General features: G+C 55.4%; 1 protein-coding gene across 1 annotated transcript; it reads left to right on the top strand.

The window, feature by feature from the left end:
- Positions 1–538: 538 nt before the first annotated feature.
- Ltbp4 (latent transforming growth factor beta binding protein 4) lies at positions 539–22,733 on the top strand. The gene is made up of 30 exons (XM_071605220.1): positions 539–820; positions 4,125–4,316; positions 4,495–4,742; positions 4,819–4,921; positions 5,277–5,351; positions 5,439–5,561; positions 6,101–6,265; positions 6,939–7,088; positions 7,207–7,326; positions 8,018–8,149; positions 8,235–8,360; positions 9,088–9,213; positions 9,683–9,925; positions 10,389–10,514; positions 10,603–10,722; positions 11,541–11,669; positions 12,070–12,195; positions 12,586–12,708; positions 12,899–13,030; positions 14,016–14,147; positions 14,229–14,354; positions 15,624–15,770; positions 16,941–17,210; positions 17,499–17,570; positions 17,868–17,996; positions 18,192–18,338; positions 19,495–19,647; positions 20,388–20,768; positions 21,117–21,269; positions 22,337–22,733. Exons 1-30 carry the CDS (start codon positions 571–573, stop codon positions 22,489–22,491), a joined length of 4,674 nt encoding a protein of 1,557 aa, XP_071461321.1. The 5' UTR covers positions 539–570; the 3' UTR covers positions 22,492–22,733.
- Positions 22,734–22,937: the final 204 nt, after the last annotated feature.

Raw genomic sequence — 22,937 nt, 5'->3', positions numbered from 1 at the left:
GGCCAGATTTGGCTGCATCTTCAAGTGTGTCCCACCCCCATAGCTTCCTCTCCAGGATCCGGACTCCTAATTCCTTCACATGCCCATGTGCACGGACCCTTCTCCCTCAGATGTGCCACCTGGCTGCCCAGATGCGCCATAATAGCCCTCTCTCTAGAGAAGTCTCTCTGTGTGCCTAGGGTAGAGAATCAGCCTTTAGCTGTCTCCCCAAATGCGGCCCCCACTACTCTTCATGAGTTTCCCCTTTATGGATTCAGCTCCGTCTGGGGGGAAAACCTGCCCGCCCCCACCTGTTCCCTTCCCCGCCACTCCCCTGCGGGCCCCATCCACTTGTTGAAGCACGGGTGGGGAGGGGGGCGCCCCCTCCCCCTTGTGAGTCTAGCGCCCAGCCTTTGCGCCTCTGGCTAAGCGCCCAGCCCCACGCGCCCCCGCGCGGCCGCCGGGGAGGGAGTGGTGGGGAGGGGGGGGCCTGAGCGGGGGCGCGGCCGCCCTCCCCCGCGGGCGGGCGGGCGCGGCCGGGCCCCTCGGGCGGGCTGGGGCGGCGTCGCGGCGGAGCGCGGCGCTGCAGCCATGGCGGGCGGCGCGCGGCTGCTCTGGGTGCCGCTATTGGTGCTGCTGGCGCAGCTCGGGCCGCAGCCCGGGCTGGGCCGTCCCCGAGAGCGTCTCCGCGTGCGCTTCACCCCGGCGGTGTGCGGCCTGCGCTGCATCCATGGGCCCACCGGCTCCCACTGTACCCCGACCTGCGCGCCCCGCAACGCCACCAGCGTGGACAGCGGCGCGCCCGGCGGGGCGGCCCCCGGGGGACCGGGCTTCCGCGCCTGTGAGTGCGAGTTGGTGCTCCCGAGGGAGGGTTTCCTCAGGGAGAAGGATCCCCAGAGATGGGGAGACAATCCCCCTGGGAGAAGGAGTTCAGACTCCTTGTGCTGTGGTGCTGGGGAAGCTCTGGGAACTTACGGAAGGGGGCTCCTAATTCCTGTTTGGGGGAGTGGGTCCGGAGGGTCCTGCTTTTGCAAGCAATGCGTATTCTCAGGGACCTGTGGTGTCCCACCTGAGGGGGTAGGGGACGGTTTCCTGAGTCAAAGTGGGGATCTCAGAATTGAGGAGCTTAGGAGCTTTGAAAAAGGAGCCCAAATTCTGAGCCTCTGCGTAATGGTACCTCAGAGATCAAAGGAGAGTTTCAGGGTTGCATGGGGGAGTCTCAGTCTCTGTGTGAGGGTGGGAAGGATTAGGAGAGTCCGCTTGGGATGCCTGTGAGGGAAGGATTTGGGATGAGAAGAGCTGAAAGGGAAAGGGCCCAGGGAAAATGTGTGTGGGAGGGTGTCTCTCAAGACCTGAGTTGCAGGGAACCCACGTGCGACCGAAATCTAGATAGGAGATCTGTGGAGGGGGCGCCCCCTGGGGGAAGAGGAGACCAGAGAAGTGTGCACCCGGCACCCCTAAACATGGGGAGCCATCAAGAGGTTCAGGTGAGGTGGGGAGGGCGTGCCACCTGTTGTCCCAGTGTGCTGGAGTAGGTAGGCTCTCCAGGATCGGGTCCTCCCTGCCCCCTCCCTACCCCTTAGGCCCTCTGAAGTGGGGAGTGGGGGCCCCTGGCGCCGAGAACTCGCCCAGCCTGGCCCCCAGCCAGCCCAACCTCGGCCCGGCCGGCGTGAGCTCATCTCCCGCCTGAGACCCCGCCCGCTGCCACTCCCTCTCTCCTCCCCTTCCTCCCTCCTTCCTTTACTCCCTCCCGGCCCAGCCCCAACGCGCCCGTGCCAGGCGCCTTGCCCAGGCGTGTGCCAAGCCCTTGGAGGCGCAAGGAGGGGCATGTGAAGGGGGACTGACCTCAGTAGGACCTCAGTGTCCTCAACTCTCTGTTCTTCCAGGGTTTGGGGACATGGTGTTGGCCTGACCATTCTGGTGGCACCCTGGGGTGTGGGCACTCTCAAAGAACTGGGCTAGAGGCCTGCATTCAGGCTAAGAGAAGACAGAGAAATGCCTTCCAAAGCTAGGAAATACTCCTAGACTTGTCTGGGTTGCTACCACCCCATCAGAGAATGTTCCGATTTTAGATTCTTGCTTCCTAGGCCCAGAGCTCCAGGACCCCATTAGAATACCTGAAGTTCTGGTTTGACTCTCCAAACTAGGGGAGCCCAGATCCTAAGCTTCCTCCCCACCCCTGTCAGAAGATTCTAGACACCAGTTCCTCCAGTAAAGTTCCCTCCCAGTCTTTTGAGGCAATCTCCCCAAACTGTGCACCTCATCAGACAACCCTAATATTGTTCCTCCACTACTTCTCCCCACCTCCAGGAGAAACTCTATATCACAAGCCTTATGCAGTGATAACTCCACTCCCCAGCTGAATTCTCTTCCTAACAAAAGGCTCCCATTTTCTTATATTTCCAGCTGAGCCTTCCCCAGTTCCATCACATTACTGATTTCTGTCTAAGTCCTGTACTTTCAGCTGATCTCCTCCCCAGGAACTTTAGATCTCATGTATTCTCAAAGAACCCTAGAGTTGGTCTGTATCAGGGATTCTCCCAATAGGACTCCAGACATTGTGCTTCCCCCATGCAGCCATTAATAAAAAGATTTGGGCATCTAATCCCTTAGCTGTGAGGAGAGGTGGTTTCCCCAGTATCTTAGGGTCCCAGCCAGTTGAGTCTTACGTTCTGGAAACATCCGGGAATTCCATTTCTTCATCTAAACCCTGTTCTCAGCACCCTCAAACGCCATCCCCTAGAAGGCACCGGAGTCCTGTTCTCTAGGTGACTCTCCCCAAAAGGACTTGAAAGACTCCTTTGGATGAGAGCCTCAGTTTCCTCTAAGCTAGCCTTTCCCTGATCCATCCCAGAATCCGTGAACCATCTTTGAACCCCAGAGAACTGCCCTCTAGTTGATCTCTTCCCAGAACTCCTGTCCCCTGACCCTTCTAAATTGAAGTGTCTTCCCCTGTGTTTTCCTCTCTAGAGTTGTGGCTCAGAATCCCATACTCGCCTCCCTGGACAGCCTGGCCGCCTGCCCCCTCCCCTGCGCACAGCTGTCTCCAGCTGTTTTCGGCAACACGGGGGGGTGGGGGGGGGAAGGGAGGGGGTGCCCTCGAAAGACACGTCCGGCCTCCTTTGGCTCAACAGTCCCGGGGCTCCCCAAGGGTTCGGAATGCGGAGCCGCCGCCCTGCCCCCGCCGCACCCCTCTCTTTGTTTACCCCGCCGCACAGCTGGCAGTGCCCCGCCCAGAGGTGGCCTGGGGCCCAACGAGGACGCGCAGAGGGGAGAGGAGGCGCGTTCCCGCGTGCTGCCCCGCCCGGTGCTACTGGAGGCGGGAAGGCAGAGCTAGAACTTTGGAACCCGAGTCCGAGGGGAAGTGGGCGGAGACAAGGGCGGTGGGAGGGACCAAGACGCCAGCCAGCCTAGAGGTGGAGCGGGAGGGGCGTAAGCGAGCCCGGGCAAATCAGAGTGAGGAAAGGGGGTGGGCGGGGCTAAAGGTGTCAGGTTAGGCGCCTTGATTAGGCGGGGTTTAGAATCAGGCTGGTGGAAGGTGATGTGGGCGGGACTAGAAGGGGGGCCTGACCAATGGGTGTAGCTGGACCCTTGTGCACTGGTTCTGAGAGAGTGGGGGCGGGCATAGAGTGCAAAGGGGACAGAGTTGGAAGCGGGGAATTATGCCAAGGAGTAACTAAAATGAGGTTTGAGTTGATGGAAGAGACCAGAACTGGCTTGGAGGGATTGAAATAGAAGAGGACCCAGCCAGACGACGGGGGGGGGGGGGGGGGGCAGGGCTAAATGCTAAGGAAGAGCTAGCGTGGGCTGTGGGAGGCTGAGCCAATCGGCGGGAATAGAGCTGTCTGGGCGGAGCTGTAACGCCGTGTACTCCACTAGAAAGTGGTTCGTGGAACTCGAAAACAAATGGAAGGAAAGTGAATGAAGAGCCAGAGGGCGTGGGGATACCACCTACTAGGTGGAGCTATATCATAGATGGACGGAGTTGGGGCGGGACCACAAGACCGCTAAGGCAGAGAGATTTATAATGAGTGATATCTTGAGGGACTGCTTATAATGTTGAGCTAGCTTGGATGCATTGACCTCAGGGGTATCCGCCTGGCATAGTGCTCACTTTGAGTGTCCTCACTTTCTCCCCGTTCCAGTTTTGTGTCCACTGATCTGTCACAACGGCGGCGTATGCGTGAAGCCCGACCGCTGCCTCTGTCCCCCGGACTTCGCTGGCAAATTCTGCCAGTTGCACTCTTCGGGCGCCCGACCCCCGGCCCCAGCCATGCCAGGCCTCACCCGCTCCGTGTACACCATGCCACTGGCCAACCATCGCGACGATGAACACGGTGAGGAGAGTGTGGCCAAAGTCCCCTGGATCCCTCTGTAAACCGTCTCATTCATTGTTCCTCGGACCCAAATCTTGCTGTCTTCTCAAGTACTTTTCACCAGCTCACTCATCCATTTCTAGACTCAGTCTGTAAGAACCCTTGTGGACATCCTTTTGCCCGCTCTGACTCCTTCCAGGCGTGGCGTCTATGGTGAGCGTGCATGTGGAACACCCACAAGAGGCCTCGGTGGTGGTGCACCAGGTGGAGCGTGTGTCTGGGCCGTGGGAAGAGACGGACGCCGAAGCGGTGGCTAGGGCTGAGGCGGTGGCGCGAGCGGAGGCGGCGGCGCCCTACACGGTGTTGGCACAGAGCGCGCCACGAGAGGACGGCTACTCCGACGCTTCAGGCTACGGTTACTGTTTTCGGGAGCTGCGCGGAAGCGAAGTGAGAGTAGGCCGGTGGGGAGGGGTCCCAAGCATGCCACCGCACGGGGGCGCGCTCACCCAACACTTCCCCACAGTGTGCGTCACCGCTTCCCGGACTCCGGACTCAAGAGGTCTGCTGTCGAGAGACCGGCTTGGCCTGGGGGGTTCATGACTGTCAGCCTTGCTCAGAGCACCTGGGTAAGCCCCAAGAGGTCTCCGAGGTGCTCGGAACCAAGGAGGGAGGCGAACTTCTCTCTCCGTACTCTGCCCATAGATAAATCCTGTTTACAAATTCTAGCTATCTCTACCCTGTTGTGGGGATCAAGTCTAGATCTATCCATATCTTTCAGTGTCAACCACCTCGTTTTCTAACTCTGGCAACTTCTTTTCTCAACCTGCTTTTGTCCCCATACATTCACCTCTGGAGCCTCGGTATTTATCTTCTCAGTGCCAATTTAAGGAGCTTCAAACTACACCCAACACCTTTCAGTCCCTCCCACCACTTAGGCCCCGCCCACATACCGCCCCGCCCATCTCTCGCCTTTTTCCACAGGGAACTCCAACCGAGTCGGTGTCCCAGATGGGCCTTGTCCAGCCGGCTTCGAGAGGGTTAATGGGTCCTGCGAAGGTGAGGAGCATGGGAGAGAGGGTCTTGGCTCTAAGGACCGGGCTGAATCAAGTCCCCGACTTAGGATGATTTCCCCAACCTTTACAGACGTGGATGAGTGCGCCACAGGTGGGCGCTGCCAGCACGGGGAGTGTGCCAACACACGCGGCGGGTACACGTGTGTGTGCCCCGACGGCTTTCTGCTCGACTCATCCCGCAGCAGTTGCATCTGTGAGCTGCCAGTATGGGGCTGAAGCAGGGTCCCAAACCATCCCCATCCCTGACCTCAAACCACATCTCAGAGCATTCCTGAACGCTTAATTCCCTCAGACCCCCCAGATCCTTCCAACCCTTGTCCCTCCTCTATTTGTCTTAGATCACACTCAGAACCTATCAGATTCTCCTCTACCTTCAGATGACTTCCTGTGAGTCTTCAAACTCTCCACCAGTCCCTCAAATCCAAAGCTTTTGGATCCAGATCCCTTCAGATTTCCAAACTGTCTTGAGTTCCTTTTAGACCTCCAAATCCAGCCTTTCCCTTCGACTACTACATCACCTTCAGATCCTGAGATCTTTCTCAGATTCTCTCTTTGACCCCTCAAACTCATCCCATAGCCCCCAGAGCCCTCAGCTTTTCTTCAGACCCTTTAGACTTACCCCAAATGCCCAACACCCCCACCTAACCCTCTTTGGACCAATCCCCTACCTCCCAAATCCCTCAGTTCTGAAGCATTCCCTAGCCCCTGAAGAATTTCCTCCCCCTCCCCCAGCCCAACACGTGATCTCAGAGGCTAAGGGGCCCTGCTTCCGTGTGCTCCGCGATGGCGGCTGCTCACTGCCCATTCTGCGCAACATCACCAAGCAGATCTGCTGCTGTAGCCGTGTGGGTAAGGCCTGGGGTCGAGGCTGCCAGCTCTGCCCACCTTTTGGCTCAGGTGAGTGCCTTCTGATGAGCCTAGCCCCACTCACACAGTGCTCAGTCTAAGCTCTGCCCTCTAATTCTGAGACTCACTACCATTCTAACCCCACTGGGCCCTATCATTGGCCAGGCCCTCAACCTCTGAGGCCCGCTGGACTCCACTGAGGACTTCCCCTCCATCCTTAGCCACACCTGCTCCATCACCCTGAGGCTCACCATCCTGCAACTGAGCTGTCTCCTGAGAGTCATCCTCAGTCCCTGAAATACGCAACCCTATCTCAGAGCTTTGGCTAACTCCCAGGCTCCTGAGACACTGCCTTCAGCTTGGGCTCCCCTTTTAGGGCCCCCTAAGACATGACCCTTCCTGGCATTCTAACTTCGATAAAACAGCCCCACAAGAGCTGTTTTCTGACGCTCAACTTGGTCCCTACAGGCCACAAACCAAACTCTGCCCTCAACCCCACTCCCTGCCTATCCCAAATGGGGAAAAGCTCTCATGGTCCCACCTTAGCCTCTGAGATGTTGAATTCTTTTGCTAGGGCACCATGCCATTGTAGCATCTAAGCCAAACCCCTGACGCATTCTCAGACTAAACCCCACACCCAGCCAAGGCCCACCTTTAGATTCTCTCTTTCTCATATACCCACCTCTTGGGCCCTCTTCTAACTCTCCCCGTTTCCTGTTCCCAGAGGGTTTTCGAGAGATCTGTCCAGCTGGCCCTGGTTACCACTACTCAGCCTCTGACCTCCGCTACAACACCAGACCCTTGGGCCAGGAGCCACCTAGAGTGTCCCTCAGCCAGCCACGTGCCCCACAAGTCACCCTTCGGCCTCCCATAGGTGAGGTGGCTTCTGAAGGAAGGGGTGTCATTTTCAAGGTGTTTCCTCAGGGAAAGGAAGAGAGAAGCCAGGACACCCAAATTCAGGTCTTCACTTCCTGATATCCCTTCCTTCCCAGGCTCTCTGCCCACACATAGACCTGAGCCCCGGCCTGAGCCTCGGCCTGAGCCCCGGCCTATCCCTGAGCTTCCCCTGCCCAGCATTCCTGCCTGGACTGGTCCTGAGATTCCTGAATCAGGTGCGGCAGAAAGATTTGAGGGTGTTGATGGGGATGGGACAGGTGAGATTCTGGGGGAAGAGGCTCCAAGGTAAAGATACTAAGAAAAAAAGAGAGAAATAAGAAATGGGGGGGGGCTGGGGTTGTGACTCAGTGGTAGAGTCTTGCCTAGCACATGTGAGGCACTGGGTTCCATCCTCAGCATCACATAAAAATAAAAATGAATAAAAAAGGAAGAAAAGAAATGGGTCAGAAGAGATAAGAATGCAAAGGGTTGGATGGCAGTTAGATCAGGTGCTGGAGTATGAACTGGGCTCAATTCTGTTAATTGAGCAAGTCATTTAAGCCCTGTGTGAGTCAGTTTTTTGTTCTGTAAAATGGGAATCACTGTGAAATTTTCCATGAGAGATTGCTGATGTGTTGGACACATAGTAACTGCCTTGTTACTGTTAGATAAGTCATTATTTTTTGGAAAGTAAACTATTCAAAGATGGATAACTTTGGGTGGCATTGTGGGCAGAGGATTGTGGCAAGGACCTGATGAGAACGTCCTATGTTAAAGGAGAGCAGATTCCTATCCAAGACTGAGTTTGGGGAGGAGACATGCAAGAAGGTGTTTTAGGCAAGAGGACTTGAGGGGATTGTACTAGGATAGAAGGGACAAAGAGTTCAGAATCGTGGGAACTTGGCCTGACTTCCCCCCCCCCCCCAGGTCCCTCCTCAATCGTGTGTCAGCGCAATCCCCAGATCTGTGGCCCAGGTCGCTGCATACCACGGCCCAGTGGTTACACTTGCGCGTGTGACTCGGGTTTCCGGCTCAGCCCCCAGGGCACCCGCTGCATCGGTAAGCTGGGCTGAAGGGCGGAGACTGGACCGGGAGGGCGCTCTACCCTGTCACCTCGTGACCAGTCCTCCCTCCGTGCCCTCAGACGTGGATGAATGTCGCCGCATACCCCCGCCTTGTGCTCCCGGGCGCTGCGAGAACACGCCAGGCAGTTTTCGCTGCGTGTGCGGCCCGGGCTTCCGAGCCGGCCCGCGGGCTACCGAGTGCCTGGGTGAGAAATCCGTGCAGCCCAGCTCCAGGCCCCACCCAGCCTGGGTGTGGCTTCTGCTTTCGGTCCAGAACCGCCCCCTCCCTCCTTCGCCTCCCCACACCCGTCTAGTCCTTCTACTGCCCTGTCCTGCCGTGGCCCCAGCCCGCCTTGGATCAGCTCTCTCTTGGCGACAGGACAGCCCTGCAGCCAATTTTCTCTTCCTTTCGAGGCCCAGTCGGGGTTCTACTGCCCAGCCCGGCTCCGCCCCCCGTTGGCTCCGCCCCTTTTCTATCTCCTGCGAGCTCCCGCCCTCAGGCCCCGCCTCTGTCCTACAACTGCTGCACCCAGTTCCCAGACCACGACCCCTGATTCCACCCTTGTCACACCAGAGCCTCATCCCCAAACTGCCGCTCCCTTCTCTTGCCCCGCTCCTGCCTTTCCTTTCTTTGTTGGGTCCCCAAAGCTGCTCTTCCCACCCTTACCTTTCCCAGGCTCCACCCTCCCCAAATTTGCCTCCTCTCACGGTCTCCTTTTCCGATTCTGTCCTGGAGGAGTCCCCAGAGCGTGCCCAGCCCTCCCGGCTCAATCACGGTCTTGGTTTGAAGCCCGCTCACCCCAAGCCCCGCCCGCCGCCCTTGCTCGCCCCTATTTTCCCAACTACCTACGCCTGTCCACACTCACCTTCCGCCACGCCTCGAGTCTCCGCGGACTGTCTGTCTCAGTCCCAGCTGCCCGGTTCTGCCCACAGACGTGGATGAGTGCCAGCGCGTGCCGCCGCCGTGTGACCGCGGGCGCTGCGAGAACACGCCAGGCAGCTTCCTCTGCGTGTGCCCCGCTGGGTACCAGGCAGCACCGCACGGAGCCAGCTGCCAGGGTGAGGAACTGAGGGGGTCAGAAGGAAAGGGGGCCCAAGGGGAAAGGTTTAGGGGCAGTAATGAAGATTGGGGAGACTGAGCAATGGGGCGAAGGGAGGCTGACTACAGGGAGATTGAGGCTGGGTTCTGAGAACCAGACGTGTGGCTTAGACTGACCCAGGCATGGAAAAGGCCAAGTGATGAGAAACAGAAAGACTGAATCTGGAAGGTGGAGAAGCACAATAGGAGGGATGGAGAGGTCAGTAATTGGGAAGGGGAGCAGAGTTATGGAGGCTATAGAGGAGGCTAGAGAGGCAGAATTCTAGGAGCCAGTCAGCTAGCTTAATAGGGATTGATGGAGAATGGAGAGGAGGAATGATGGAGGGTGTAAAGTCAGTGATGGAGGCCAGGTACACTGGGTGGATCGTGGGGCAGGAAGGGGACAGGGGACAAAGAAAAGCAGTGATGGGGTCCCCTTGCCCCACACAGATGTGGACGAATGCACGCAGAGCCCAGGCCTATGTGGCCGCGGAGTGTGTGAGAACCTGTCCGGCTCTTTCCACTGTGTTTGCCCGGCTGGCTTCCGGGGTTCGGCGTGTGAAGAGGATGTGGATGAGTGTGCCCAGGAGCCGCCACCCTGTGGGCCAGGCCGCTGTGACAACACGGCTGGCTCCTTTCACTGTGCCTGCCCAGCTGGCTTCCGCTCCAGAGGGCCTGGGGCCCCCTGCCAAGGTGAGGTGCTAGGTCCAACCCTGCAGCACCGCTGCTTGCTGTGGGGACTAGATAGTCATTGGGGGGGGAGGTCAGAGAAACCAAGTGATATGCTCAGTGATGGAGGTTGGGGGGCAGAAAGGTGGGATATTGAGAAGGCAGGAGGATATGACTCAAGTCTTCTCTTTCTTAAAATGAGACTGCTCCCCATCCCTCTTCCTTTTTGAAGGATATGCTTGTGCTTATGGGAACCCTGAAGAGGGGAAACTGAGGCAGGGAAGGCAACACAGAGGAGCTGGTGCCTTAGCTTCTGTATCAGCTGGAGAGACCATTAAATATGGAAATAAGGAATGGCTTTGTCCTGAGAGGAGGGGGCAGTCTGGCAACATTCAGCAGGCTGGGTCAAGACAGGAATGTTGGGGTGGGTAGGGATGGCAGGGGATCCAGGCCCCTTCCCTCGCCTGACTGATCTCCCCTGCTCCAGATGTGGATGAGTGTGCCCGTAGCCCCTCGCCTTGTGCCTATGGCCGGTGTGAGAACACAGAGGGCAGCTTCCAGTGTGTCTGCCCCACAGGCTTCCAACCCAATGCTGCTGGCTCTGAGTGCGAGGGTGAGGCCGGGGAGGGAGGGAGGTATGGGGGTGGGTGAGGCTGGAGTGGGATTGTTCCTTCAAGACCACTTTCTCCCCTGTTCCTCAGATGTGAATGAATGTGAGAACCACCTGGCATGTCCTGGACAGGAGTGTGTGAACTCACCTGGCTCTTTCCAGTGCAGGGCCTGTCCTTCTGGCCACCATCTGCACCGTGGCAGATGCACTGGTAAGATCAGGCCTTGACTGTGACCTGCAACCTGTATCATGACCCCCTGACCCAGATGGTGACCCTGACCTGAGCTGTAACCTCCTGACCAGGACCTCAATCACCTTACCTGGACTACAGCTCTCACAACCTGATTGTGACCTGTCTAGACCCCTGAGCAAGCTGTAATCCCTTATCTGGTCAATGACTCTCAACCCTGAATGTGATCTCCTGACTCTGAACACTAAACTTGACTGTGACTTTTCATCCTAATCTTTATTGATAACCCAGGACAACTTTGATAGCAGTTAATCTCCTGACCCTTGACTGTCCTCTGACCATGAATGGTATCTGTGACCCTAACCATAACCCTGCCAAGAACCCTGTCCCTTGATCCTGTCTCCCTTACTGCCCCTGTCCTATCTCAGAATCTCTTCCCTGGAACCTAGTTAGGTCATTATCCCTGACCCTGACTCCTGATTTGGGCAGAATCCTGGATTCTCACTGTAGCCTGTGATCCTAATGAATTTTCCAGTCATTCATTGACTCTGATCCATTATTCAGCAGAATCCCATAGATGGTCTTGATTTATGACCCATGTGCCATTTCAGAGTCCCTTTGCCTAACTCCAGGATACTGGCACAGGGAATTTCCAGACACCCAAACCCACAGGAATCAAATCCCAGTCCCCAGGGCTGACACCTGTCATGAAGTCCTCATCCTGTTTTCTACTCAAGGCACTTTCCATCACTTCCCCCAGACCCCTCTGCTCCAAGGGGATGTGTTCAGTGTGCCCCTAGACTGGACCCCTTCTGAACCCCCCTCCCCTGCTCCCACAGATGTGGACGAATGCAGTTCAGGCGCCCCCTGCGGTCTCCATGGTCACTGCACTAACACCGAAGGCTCCTTCCGCTGCAGCTGCGCACCAGGGTACCGGGCGCCATCCGGTCTGCCCGGGCCCTGTGCAGGTGGGCAGGATGGGGACAACAGGAGAGCCTGTCAGTACTGAGATATGCCTACTGGGGACATAGAAGTTGCAGTAAAGGACTGTGGGATCTGGGCATGAGGAGTGCACTTGTGTAATCTCAGCGATTTGGGTGTCTGAGGCAGGAGAATCCCAAATTCAAGGTCAGCCTCAGCAATTTAGTGAGACCCTGTCTCAAAATAAAAAATAAAAAGGGATTGGGATGTGGATCAATGGTAGAGCGCCCCAGGGTTCAATCCCCAGTACCAAATAAATAAACAAAGTGGGGCTGTGGGAAGAGTTTAGGCTTGGGTTGTGTGGGGTGCTGTTTGGGGGCGGAACCTAGTTCTGGAGGACCGGGTCAGGTGACCCCGCAGCCCAGCTGTATCTCGAGCATTCCTTAGATGTAAACGAGTGTCTGGAGGGCGACTTCTGCTTCCCCCACGGAGAGTGCCTCAACACCGATGGTTCCTTTGCCTGTACTTGTGCCCCCGGCTACCGGCCCGGACCCCGCGGAGCGTCTTGTCTCGGTCGGTACTCAGGCTGGTCCTGGACAAGGAGTGGGTGGCCTTCTAGCAGGAAAAGGCGGGACAGGGAGAAGAAGGTGGAATCCCGGGGTCTGAACTTTCTGTCCGAGTCTCCCTAAGTCACAGGGGCGGGGCTATGGGGAGTCTCAAGGTGGTGACGGGGAGGGGCGGGGCATGGGAAAGGGCGGAGTCTGTGAAGTTGGGCAGTGATTGGAAAGGACAGTCCTAAAACCCCAGGTTCGGGGCTTGCAGGGAAGGAGGGTGCTTGAGGCGGGTGGGGGAGGGCGTTAAAGGCTTGGAGCGTGGAGGGGCGGGGAAAGGGCGGTGGAGGGGTGTGGCCTGGGTGTAGGCAGAGGAGGAGTTGGGTCTGGGTTTTCTATGATTGATCCGCAGATGTGGATGAGTGCAGCGAGGAGGACCTTTGCCAGAGCGGCCTCTGTACCAACACCGACGGCTCCTTCGAGTGTGTCTGTCCTCCGGGACACCGGGCCGGCCCAGACCTCGCCTCCTGCCTTGGTGAGAGGCCGCGCCCCGACTTGATCCCTCCCCACCACTTATTTTTGCCATGCACCCTGGCCTCTTCCTCACCGCTTTTTCACTGCCCCTCTCTGCTCCCTGGCATTCTCCTTCCTGCTGCTTCCTTGACTCCCTTAACTTGCTTGCCTCCTTTGCTTCTCCCGTCTGACCTCCTTGCCTCCCTCTTCAGATATTGATGAATGTCGTGAGCGGGGCCCCGCCCTGTGCGGGTCTCAGCGCTGTGAGAACTCCCCTGGCTCCTACCGCTGTGTCCGGGACTGCGATCCGGGCTATCACGCGGGACCCGAGGGCACCTGTGATGGTGAGACGAAACCCCCATCTCCATCCCCCAAGAGAGGCTCCTGGAATCCGCTCCCATGGGGACCGAGGAAGGACATCTTGCCCTATAAACTTGGAGAAAGGGGGCGCTGGGGTTGTGGCTTAGTGGTAGAGCGCTCGCCTAGCCTGCAGGAGGCACTGTTTTCAATCCTCAGCACCACATAAAAATAAAATAAAGATATTGTGTCCACCAAAATTTTAAAAATAAATAATAAAAAAAACTTGGAGAAAGGGAAGGGGCCCCTAACCAAAGCACCCTTTACCCCATCTCTCCGTATCTCTGGGGCAGAAATAAGCTACCATTGTGTCCTTGTATTTTCTTATAGAGGCAGGGGATGGGGGAGATACTCCTATCCCCAACCAGGGCAAGCCAGAGCCACCTGTGCCCCCTCTGTAGTTTGAGCCTACTCTATTTTTTAAGGAAATAACCCACAAAGATATCTCTTGCCAGAACTGTTGGGACCTGCCCCTTCCAGTGGACCTATGGATTAAAAGCCACTTTTCCTCCTAACATAAACAGGGACATGCCTTCTTCCCACCCTCTACCACTCCTCCGCTCCTACCTGTCCTTCCAAAGAGGCCCCGCCCTGGCTGTCATCCTTTGCTCATGTGAAATTCCCCCAAATTTCTTCAAGCACTAGGTTTTGCCCCTTTAAGCTCTGGCCCTTCCATCCATCCCTCTTGACTGTTCTTTCCCATTCCACAGACTTCTGCAGCCCTTGGAAACACATAGGCCCACACCTCCCCATCTCTCCTCTGCCTTCAGACCTACCCCTTGAGTACTCTTCTATTTTGCAGGTCTTCCCCCTAACTCTCCTCCACCCCTCATTCCTCTCTGGCTCCCATCCCCCCTTCAGACCCTGGCAGAGAACTGATGGGGGCAGGAGGAGCTGGGCTAATCACATGTGTGTGTGTATGTGTGTGTGTGTGTGTGTGTGTGTGTCTGATTCCTCCTTGCTTTCTTGCAGATGTGGATGAATGCCAAGAATATGGCCCTGCAATTTGTGGAGCTCAGCGCTGTGAGAACACCCCTGGATCGTACCGCTGCACACCAGCCTGTGACCCCGGCTATCAGCCCATGCCAGGGGGTGGATGCCAGGGTGGGTACCCACCAGATGTTGGCTGAGATGTGTGGAAGGGGTGGAAGGTTCAGAAATGGCCTAACTGTCTGGTGATTGCAGATGTGGATGAGTGCCGGAACCGGTCCTTCTGTGGTGCCCATGCTGTGTGCCAGAACCTGCCTGGATCCTTCCAGTGCCTCTGTGACCAGGGCTACGAGGGGGCGCGGGACGGGCGTCACTGCGTGGGTACGGGGCTCCAGGGGGTGGGCGAGAGCAAAGGGTAGGGGGAGAGGTGGAGCAGGTCCTGCTCCTGTCTGTGTATCTGGAGAAACATGAACTTAGGGTTGTAGAATTTAGCTCTTGCAACAGAAGATCAGTTCCATATCAGTCAAAACTCTGCTAGTGGCAAGTGACAGAAGCCTTGTTCATTTGAGTTTTATTTTTTTCTGAGAACTTTTAAAAATACATCTTTTTCTAATATGTTATGAGGAAAATTACTAAACATAACAAATTGAAAGAACTGACGAATGTACACCTGTATGCCTGTGATCTAGATTCTTTTTTTTTATCACTTTCTTTATAATTGCTTTCTCACACACCTATCCATGAAGCCATCTTAATTTTGGGGGGCAAATTTGAGTAAATTGTAAACTTGGCATGGTGGTGCACACCTGTAATTGCAGTGACTTAGGAGGCTGAGTCAGGAAGATCACAAGTTCAAGACCAATGGGCAACTTGGTGGGACCTCAGTCTCAAAATAAAACAAAAAAGGTCATCAATACATTTCCTCCTTGATTCTTCAGTCTTCACATCATGAACTAGAGCTATTCAATGTGTGTTTACACATATTTTCATTTGAGGTCCAATGTACATACAGAAATGTGCATGAATCTTAATCACATATTCCGTGGGTTTTAAAAAACAGGCTTTATTTCTTTTAAAAAAGAATTAAAATTGCAAAGTTCTGGGATATATTGGAGTATATCTGGGTATAACTGGATCTAAGTTATATCTGGGTATAACTGGATCTAAGACTATACCAAGACTATCTCTGTCTCTGTGTCCCTCTCTCAGCTCTGCTGTCCTCTATGGGGTTTATTTTTAGGCAGACTCTCTCTTCATAATGACCAGGGTGGCCCTAGCAAGTCTGGGCTAGCATCCTTAGTTGAACTGTGCTAGATCTAAAGGGGAAGGTTCCTTTTCAACATTTCCAGTGAAAGTCCCAAAACTGGGTTTAACTGGCCCAGTGTGGGTCTGAACCAGAGAAATTCAGTAATCTGGTTGATTCTGCCTCAGAGTAGAATTAGTCCTATTCAAAATAAATTAGTTGAAATTGGAGAAGCACAGAGTTCCCAAGGGAAAATCAGGATCTGTTACCAAAAGGAGGTACAGGATGGGATCTGGGCCATTAAAGAAAGTCATTATATTTATTTGAAAGCTCACACTTTCAAATTTTTTGAACCACAAAAGGTCATAACCATTGATTCTCTTTCCCTTGTTATTTCCTGCTCACAGATGTGAATGAGTGTGAAACACTACAGGGTGTCTGTGGAGCTGCCCTGTGTGAAAATGTTGAAGGTTCCTTCCTCTGTGTCTGTCCTACCAGCCCTGAGGAGTTTGACCCCATGACTGGACGCTGTGTTCCCCCACGGACTTCTGCTGGTAAGACTAACATGTCTGTTTAACTGGTGGTAGCTGGTTGTACAGGAAAATTGTTGTACAGCTGCCACCAGTTAAATGCTACCTTGATGAACTAGATGAACTCTGTCACATTCCTTCACTCAACAATGTTCACAGGGCATACGCTGTGTTCAGGTCCTATTCTGGGAACTGAGGACAGCAATGACTGAGAAAGATAATTCTCTGTTCATAAGGGGCTCACCATCCAATGGGGCAGAGAGAGATATCACCAGATAGTGATGACCCAGAGGCATCAGGACTGGGAGGAAGGAAGCAAGGCCAGCAGGAATACACTGGCTGTGATGGGGAAAGCCTAGGGACTTGTGGAGGAGGTGCCTGACCTGAGAAAGAGGAGGGAGGGCTTCTTGGAGGAGACAATGTCTGAACTGAGAGCAGGAGGATGAGTGGAAAGGAGCAGGTGTGAGAAGGCAGAGGACACAGCAAGAGGAAAGGCCTACAAAGGCAGGAAAGGACCTGGCATGCTGAAGGAGCAGCAGAAGCTCACATGGCATGAGGTAGAGAGCAAATGAAGGCAGGGAGACAGGTGCCAGAACACACTGGCTCACCCAGGAGGTTGAACTTTGCCCCAGGGCATTGTGGCACCTGTTTTAAGCAGGAAAGGTGCATAACAGATTTTGAAACCTCCCTCTGACTACTCTGTGAAAGCCAAGAGGGGTGACACTGGAGGCTGGGACAGGGATCCAGAGAGAAGAGGACAGGGCTGGACCAAGGCAGGGGCCAGGGAAGGGGAGGGAGAGTGGGTGGGAGAGACACCCAAGAGGCTGTAGGGACAAGCCGTGGGGCTGCCTGGTGGGGCGACTACCCAGGAGGAAGCCTAGGTCTGGGGATGAAGACTGGGAGCCAGTTTGTTAGATGTGAAGACGGTGGGGCACCCAGGCCAGGGAAATGTCCTCCCCAACAGCAATGGGCGAGACACCTGGGGAATTGTAAGGCCTGGAGGCAAAAGATGTAGAAACACGGGTGAGAGTGGTAGAAAGAGAACGATAGGTGGTGAGAGGTGTGGAGTCTGAATCTGCCACTGATGGCTGGCACCCTCTGGGCCTCAGTTTCCCCACCTCTTACATCCGGGGCCTGGGGGTGGGGTGCTGGGACTCAACCCATCCTAAGTGAAGCCCCTTGGTGGTTCCCCAGGTACATTTCCAGGTTCACAGCCCCAAGCACCTGCCAGCCCTAACCTGCCGCCGGCCAGGCCTCCCCCACCATCCCCACCTCGCAGACCCAGCACACCCAGGCAGGGTCCTGTGGGCAGTGGGCGCCGGGAGTGCTACTTTGACACAGCAGCCCCAGATGCATGTGACAACATTCTGGCACGGAACGTGACGTGGCAGGAGTGCTGCTGTACTGTGGGTGAGGGCTGGGGCAGCGGCTGCCGCATCCAGCAGTGCCCAAGCACCGAGACAGGTGGGTGGTAGGCTGGTGGGTGGACACAGGGCGGAAGGTTTGAGTAGGAATAGGGGGGCATGAGAGTAGGAAGGTGGGCACATTTGGACGTGTCATTGAGTACTGATACTGCCAGGGTAAGGAATGAACCACCAGCTACCAGGTGGTTGTGGGTGGGCATGAAGCTGAGAAATGGTCACTAACAGGCAGAGGCCTGAACATACAGGCAGGGGGTAAAGGTAAGCACGGGCGCCCCAGGGCAGGGGCTGGGAATCTGAGGTCCTAGCTCAGCCTTTTCTCTGTTTGCAGCTGAATACCAGTCATTGTGCCCCCACGGCAGGGGCTACCTGGCACCCAGTGGAGACCTGAGTCTACGGAGAGGTGAGGCCATACTTCATCCCCCACCCCCTATCAGACCCCAGATCTGTCCCACCCTGTCTGTGTCTCTTCCTGTTTCTCTCTGTCTTTGGCCTTGTTTCTCTGTATCCATCTCCAACCCCATGCCCATCCCCACTCCCTCCCGTCTCCAGCTCCCCCTGTCTTTACTTCTGGGTTTCTACTGCCCTCTCCTCTGCCTTGGTTTGTCTTTCCTGGTCATACGCCCGCTGTCACACACTCCCCTCACCCAGCTGATCCCTCACCCGGGCCTTCCCCCATCTCTCCTCACCCTTCCTGCAGATGTGGACGAATGCCAGCTCTTCCGAGACCAAGTATGCAAGAGCGGAGTCTGCGTGAACACAGCCCCAGGCTACTCGTGTTACTGCAGCAACGGATACTACTACCACGCTCAGAGGCTGGAGTGTGTTGGTATGAGCCCCACCTCTACCATCTTCCTCCCTCTCCCCAACCCCTGGCCAAGCCAGCCCCATCACAGCGGGAAGTCCTTCCTGGAGTCTAGACTCCTTCTATCACAGTGTCAGTGCATGGGGAGAAAGAGAAATTGAACCGGGATGGGTGGGTGGAGAAGGCCGCCTCTTAACCACTCCCTCTATGGCTCCCTAGATAATGACGAATGCGCCGACGAGGAGCCAGCTTGTGAAGGAGGCCGCTGTGTCAACACGGTGGGCTCTTATCACTGCACATGCGAGCCCCCACTTGTGCTGGACGGCTCGCGGCGCCGCTGCGTCTCCAACGAGAGCCAGAGCCTGGGTAATTCCGCCCCGGCCGCCCCCACGTGTTCCAGCCCCCCTGGCTCCGCCCCCGCCCGGGGGCCAATCTCCTTTGGCTCCACCCCACGGGCCACGCCTTCGTCGGGTCACGCCCCTCGCGCTCCTGGAGAAGGCCACGCCCCCTCGGCCCTGCAGGCTGTCTTTGTGTGGATCTCAGAGGCGAGCTTGCCTGGTGGTTGAAGTTTTTAGAGGCAGACTGCCACTTACTGGCACGTTGCATATCTCCTCTTGGACCTAGTTTCCCGCTTGCGTGTTGGGTGACTAGCTCTTACCTTACAGTGTAGAATTTTATTTTATTTGTAATGACAGAAGGGAGCCTAGCCTTACTGAGTGCTAAATGATTGCTACCCGTTAGTATTTTTCTGTGTGTCTGTCTCTCCAATTCTCTCTGCGTTTCTATCTTTTGGATTTGAAACTTTTTTTTTTTTTTAATATAGTGCTGGGAATTGAACCCAGGGCCTTGTGCATGCGAGGCGAGCACACTACCAACTGAGCTATATCCCCAGCTATCTTTTGGATTTTATATGCATATCTGACACTCTCTCAATCTGTCTTTGTTTCCAGATCCCTCTTTCTCTTGGTCTCTCTAACTCACTTGGTCTTTTCTTTCTCCCTTTTGGTCTCTGTGCACTTTCCTCCCTCTCTTTGTAGACCTCTGTCAATCTTTCTTGAGTTTCTCTCGGATAGGCTCTCTGTGTCTCCCCATCTCTGTTTTTGCCCTCTGGCCCAAAGTCTCTTCTCTCATTTTCAAGTGAAACCTGAAAATTCAAACAATTCCTGTGTTGCTACAACATCCCCCTCACCATGAGACTTCAAACAATGCCCAGAGAAGGAAAGCAAGGGCCCCAAGTTCATAAAGCTCTCTAGAGGCTGGAATTGGGTAGCACCTCTCAGATCCCATCTCCCAGGCCTCTTCTTCTGTCCTCTCCTCCTACACAACAATCTCCTGCCAAAACAAGTCCTGTCCTTAATGCAGAACCCTGGACCTACCTCAAAGGGCTTCTGAGAATCACATCACAGCTGAGAAGAATCTGTTGATAGGCAGAAGGTGGCTGGGCTCCAGCAGGGGAGGGGGCTCAGCACTTGGGAGGATGCAAGTGCCTTTCCACCCTGATACATCCTGTCACTAACTGCAGATGACAATCTAGGAGTGTGCTGGCAGGAAGTGGGGCCTGACCTCGTTTGTAGTCGCCCACGGCTGGACCGGCAGGCCACCTACACAGAGTGCTGTTGTCTATATGGAGAAGCCTGGGGCATGGACTGTGCCCTCTGCCCTGCCCAGGACTCAGGTACTGCCACTGGCCTAAGCTGCACTCCGGACCCTGCCCCTTAGGTTTCTAATCCAAGCCTTTGGACTTCCCAGTCTTAGAACCACAGATCCCCCCAGTTGGCACCTTAACCCCCTTATCACAGTCCATGCCCAAATCTTAGTTCCCAAATAAAATCCCAAAGATTTCCAGTGACACAAACCCTAAGGCCAGATTCAGCAGATCCCAGAGTTCCAGCACCATAGGTCTGATCTCTTGTACCCTCAACTCCTGGTCTCTAAAACCCCAAGATACAACCTTTGAGATGCCCTCTCCCTAATCCTGGACCCTAGACTTCATACACCAGTTGCACAGACCCCCAACCCTGGCCCACAGACTGCTAGGTCTTCAGATTTCCAGGTCCTGGTGGCTGAGACCCTCCCATGCATCCTGGCCTAATCCACAAAACACCTTTATCTCATTGCTCCCGGTCCCTAGTTCTAACTCCCATGGACCCCCTAAACTCTAATTCTTAGCTGTAGTATTCAGTACTTGATCCCAGTACCTCTGAATTACAACTTCAGCCTCCAGACTCTCAGTCCTGACACCAGAAACCCCTAATCCTACTCCTCCAATCCAGCACCCTCCTTTCAAGTGCTTCCCACCCAGGCCTCAGCCCAGGGTCCTTCCGATCCTCTAGGGCTTCTCTTCCCAGGCTGGGGGTGGAGGGGTGGGTGCAGATGCACACAGAGCTGATTGTGTGGCTTTGCTTCTGTTCACAGATGACTTTGAGGCCCTGTGCAATGTGCTGCGTCCCCCTGCATATGGCCCCCCTCGGCCAGGTGGCTTTGGGCTGCCCTATGAGTATGGCCCAGACATAGGCCCCCCTTACCAGGGCCTCCCCTACGGGCCTGAGTTGTACCCACCACCTGTGCTACCCTATGACCCCTACCCACCACCCCCTGGACCCTTTGCCCGCCGGGAAGCCCCTTACGGGGCACCACCCTTTGACATGCCGGACTTTGAGGATGATGGTGGTCCCTATGGTGAATCTGAGGCTCCTGCGCCACCCAGCCGGGGCATGGGCTGGCCCTATCGGTCCCGTGACACCCGCGGCTCCTTCCCAGAGCCTGAGGAGTCCTCTGAAGGTCGAGGCTACACAGGTGAGCGCTTTGGGCCAGTGATGAGGAGTGGGGCCAACAGAGGCGAGAGAGACGGGAGGGAGGGAGAAGCTGAAAAAGAAGATAGGCCGAGAGAAGGGGCAGAGATGGGAGCGATAAAGAGGACCAGAGAAAGACCCCTAGACCAACCGAGGGGAGGGGACGGAAAAGCTAGGAGGGCCAAATGAGGTGGAGCTCATGGCGCCCAGCGCCTCTGAGCTCTGGAGCAGGAGGGACAGTTTAGAATGAGACCCACGGAGGAGCCAGGGGCACCAACACTGGGACATTCGGGTAGAGTGGGTGGGTGGGGGAATGAGGAGACCAAAGCCCCGTTTCCTGGGCTCTCCACAGATGCCCTGGCTGAGCCCTATGAGGGGCTGGAGGCCGAGGAGTGTGGGATCCTGGATGGCTGTGCCCACGGCCGCTGCGTGCGCGTTCCTGAAGGCTTCACCTGCGACTGCTTCGATGGCTACCGCCTGGACATAACCCGCATGGCCTGTGTCGGTGAGGGGCGGTGGGGAGAGGCAGGGCTCGCCCAGAGAGGGTGGGGACTCTGGTGGAGGTAGGTGGCCAAGAATACCTGAGAAAAACCAGCTCCAAGGGGGTGATTCTTAATTAGGGGTGAGTCAGGGTTGGAGGAAGACAGGGCTTGACCACAGGGCGGGTGGGGCTGGGCCTAGAAGCAGAACGAGGAGTAGAGGCCTGTAGATGTGATTTCTAAGGACCGCCAATGGTACCTTGGACGATTTGCCTGGCCTCTTTGGAAAGCCTCCGTTTTTCCATCTGTAAAGTGGGAATATTAATCATGTCTGTCAAGTCAAGGGTAAAGCCAAGTGATGACAATCTGGAACTCTAGGGGAATCTGACAGACCTCAGGCTCAGTCCAGCAACTTGCTTTGTGACCCTTGAGAGGTCACTGTCCCTTGCTTAGCTTTTCTCATCTGGAAAATGGGTATAGTCAAAGAACCCAGTTCACAGAAGAGTTGTGAACATCATCAACACTTTCCTAATAACTGAGACCTATGTGTAAACTGAGGCTCAGAGAAGAGAATTGAGTCCCCTGAGGTCTCACAGCCAAGAAATAGCAGGGGGCTGGGCGCCCAGAGACTGGGAGACCTGGCCTGAGAACCTGCCTGGTGTAGGCTTGCTGTGAGACACTGGGCAAAGGGATTTTCCACACTGGGCCTTGGTTTATGCATACGGGTCAAACAGGATCACAAGAGCTTCCTCATAGGGGTATTAGGAAGATAAGGTTAATACAGGTGACGTGTTTACAATAATATCTGGTATAAGGTAAGTGTTCACTGTTGTTGATATTATCAGTATTATTTTCCTAGCAAAAATCTAGTGGTGTAGCTCCCATACCCATCTTGGAAAGCTCAAATTGAGGCATAGAGCAGTTAAGCTACCTGCCAAGGTTCACACAGCCAGCACAGTGGTAGGATTTAAGTCCAAACCAGACAGGCTCAACATCCCACATCCATACTTCTGACCCACTGAGTCTCAGGGACCAGGGAGGCCAGATGCGGGGTCCTCAGCCTTGAGCAGCACTCCTTCAACCCCCTCCCCAGACATCAACGAGTGCGATGAGGCAGAGGCAGCCTCCCCACTCTGTGTCAACGCGCGCTGTGTCAACACCGATGGCTCCTTTCGCTGTATTTGCCGCCCGGGATTTGCACCCACACACCAGCCACACCACTGTGCGCCTGCGCGGCCCCGCGCCTGAATCCTACCCACGCCTGCACTTGGGAAGGTGCCCGGCACACCTGCAGCCTGTTAGTGCGCATGCGCACTGGGATTGCGCTAATGGACACAGGATTAATAGACTCTAGGAGCAAGGTCTTCACTCTTCCCACCACCCCCAGCCCTTCTTGCCCGAGCCCTGGGCCTGGTCTCTTCCTAGGTTCCCTTCACATTTCCTTTCTGTTTTATAAAATGTTCAATTAAAAACACCTATTTTGTACCTTTGCCTCTGCCTTTCTTTTTCTCAAAATCTGGCTCCAGAGTTTGTTCTTTAGTCACTAAATTACACACACACACTGATGACATGTCTGACTCAATTTCCGTGACTCTGAATCTACAATCTGATGTATGTGGTGCTGGAGATTGAACGCAGGGCCTCGCACATGCCAGCGAGCATTCTGCCAACTCAGCTACACCCCCTGCCCTCTG

This window comes from Marmota flaviventris, chromosome 18, assembly GCF_047511675.1.
Source record: "Marmota flaviventris isolate mMarFla1 chromosome 18, mMarFla1.hap1, whole genome shotgun sequence".
In the NCBI taxonomy this organism is placed as follows: domain Eukaryota; kingdom Metazoa; phylum Chordata; class Mammalia; order Rodentia; family Sciuridae; genus Marmota; species Marmota flaviventris.
This window is presented reverse-complemented; position numbering and strand designations above follow the sequence as displayed.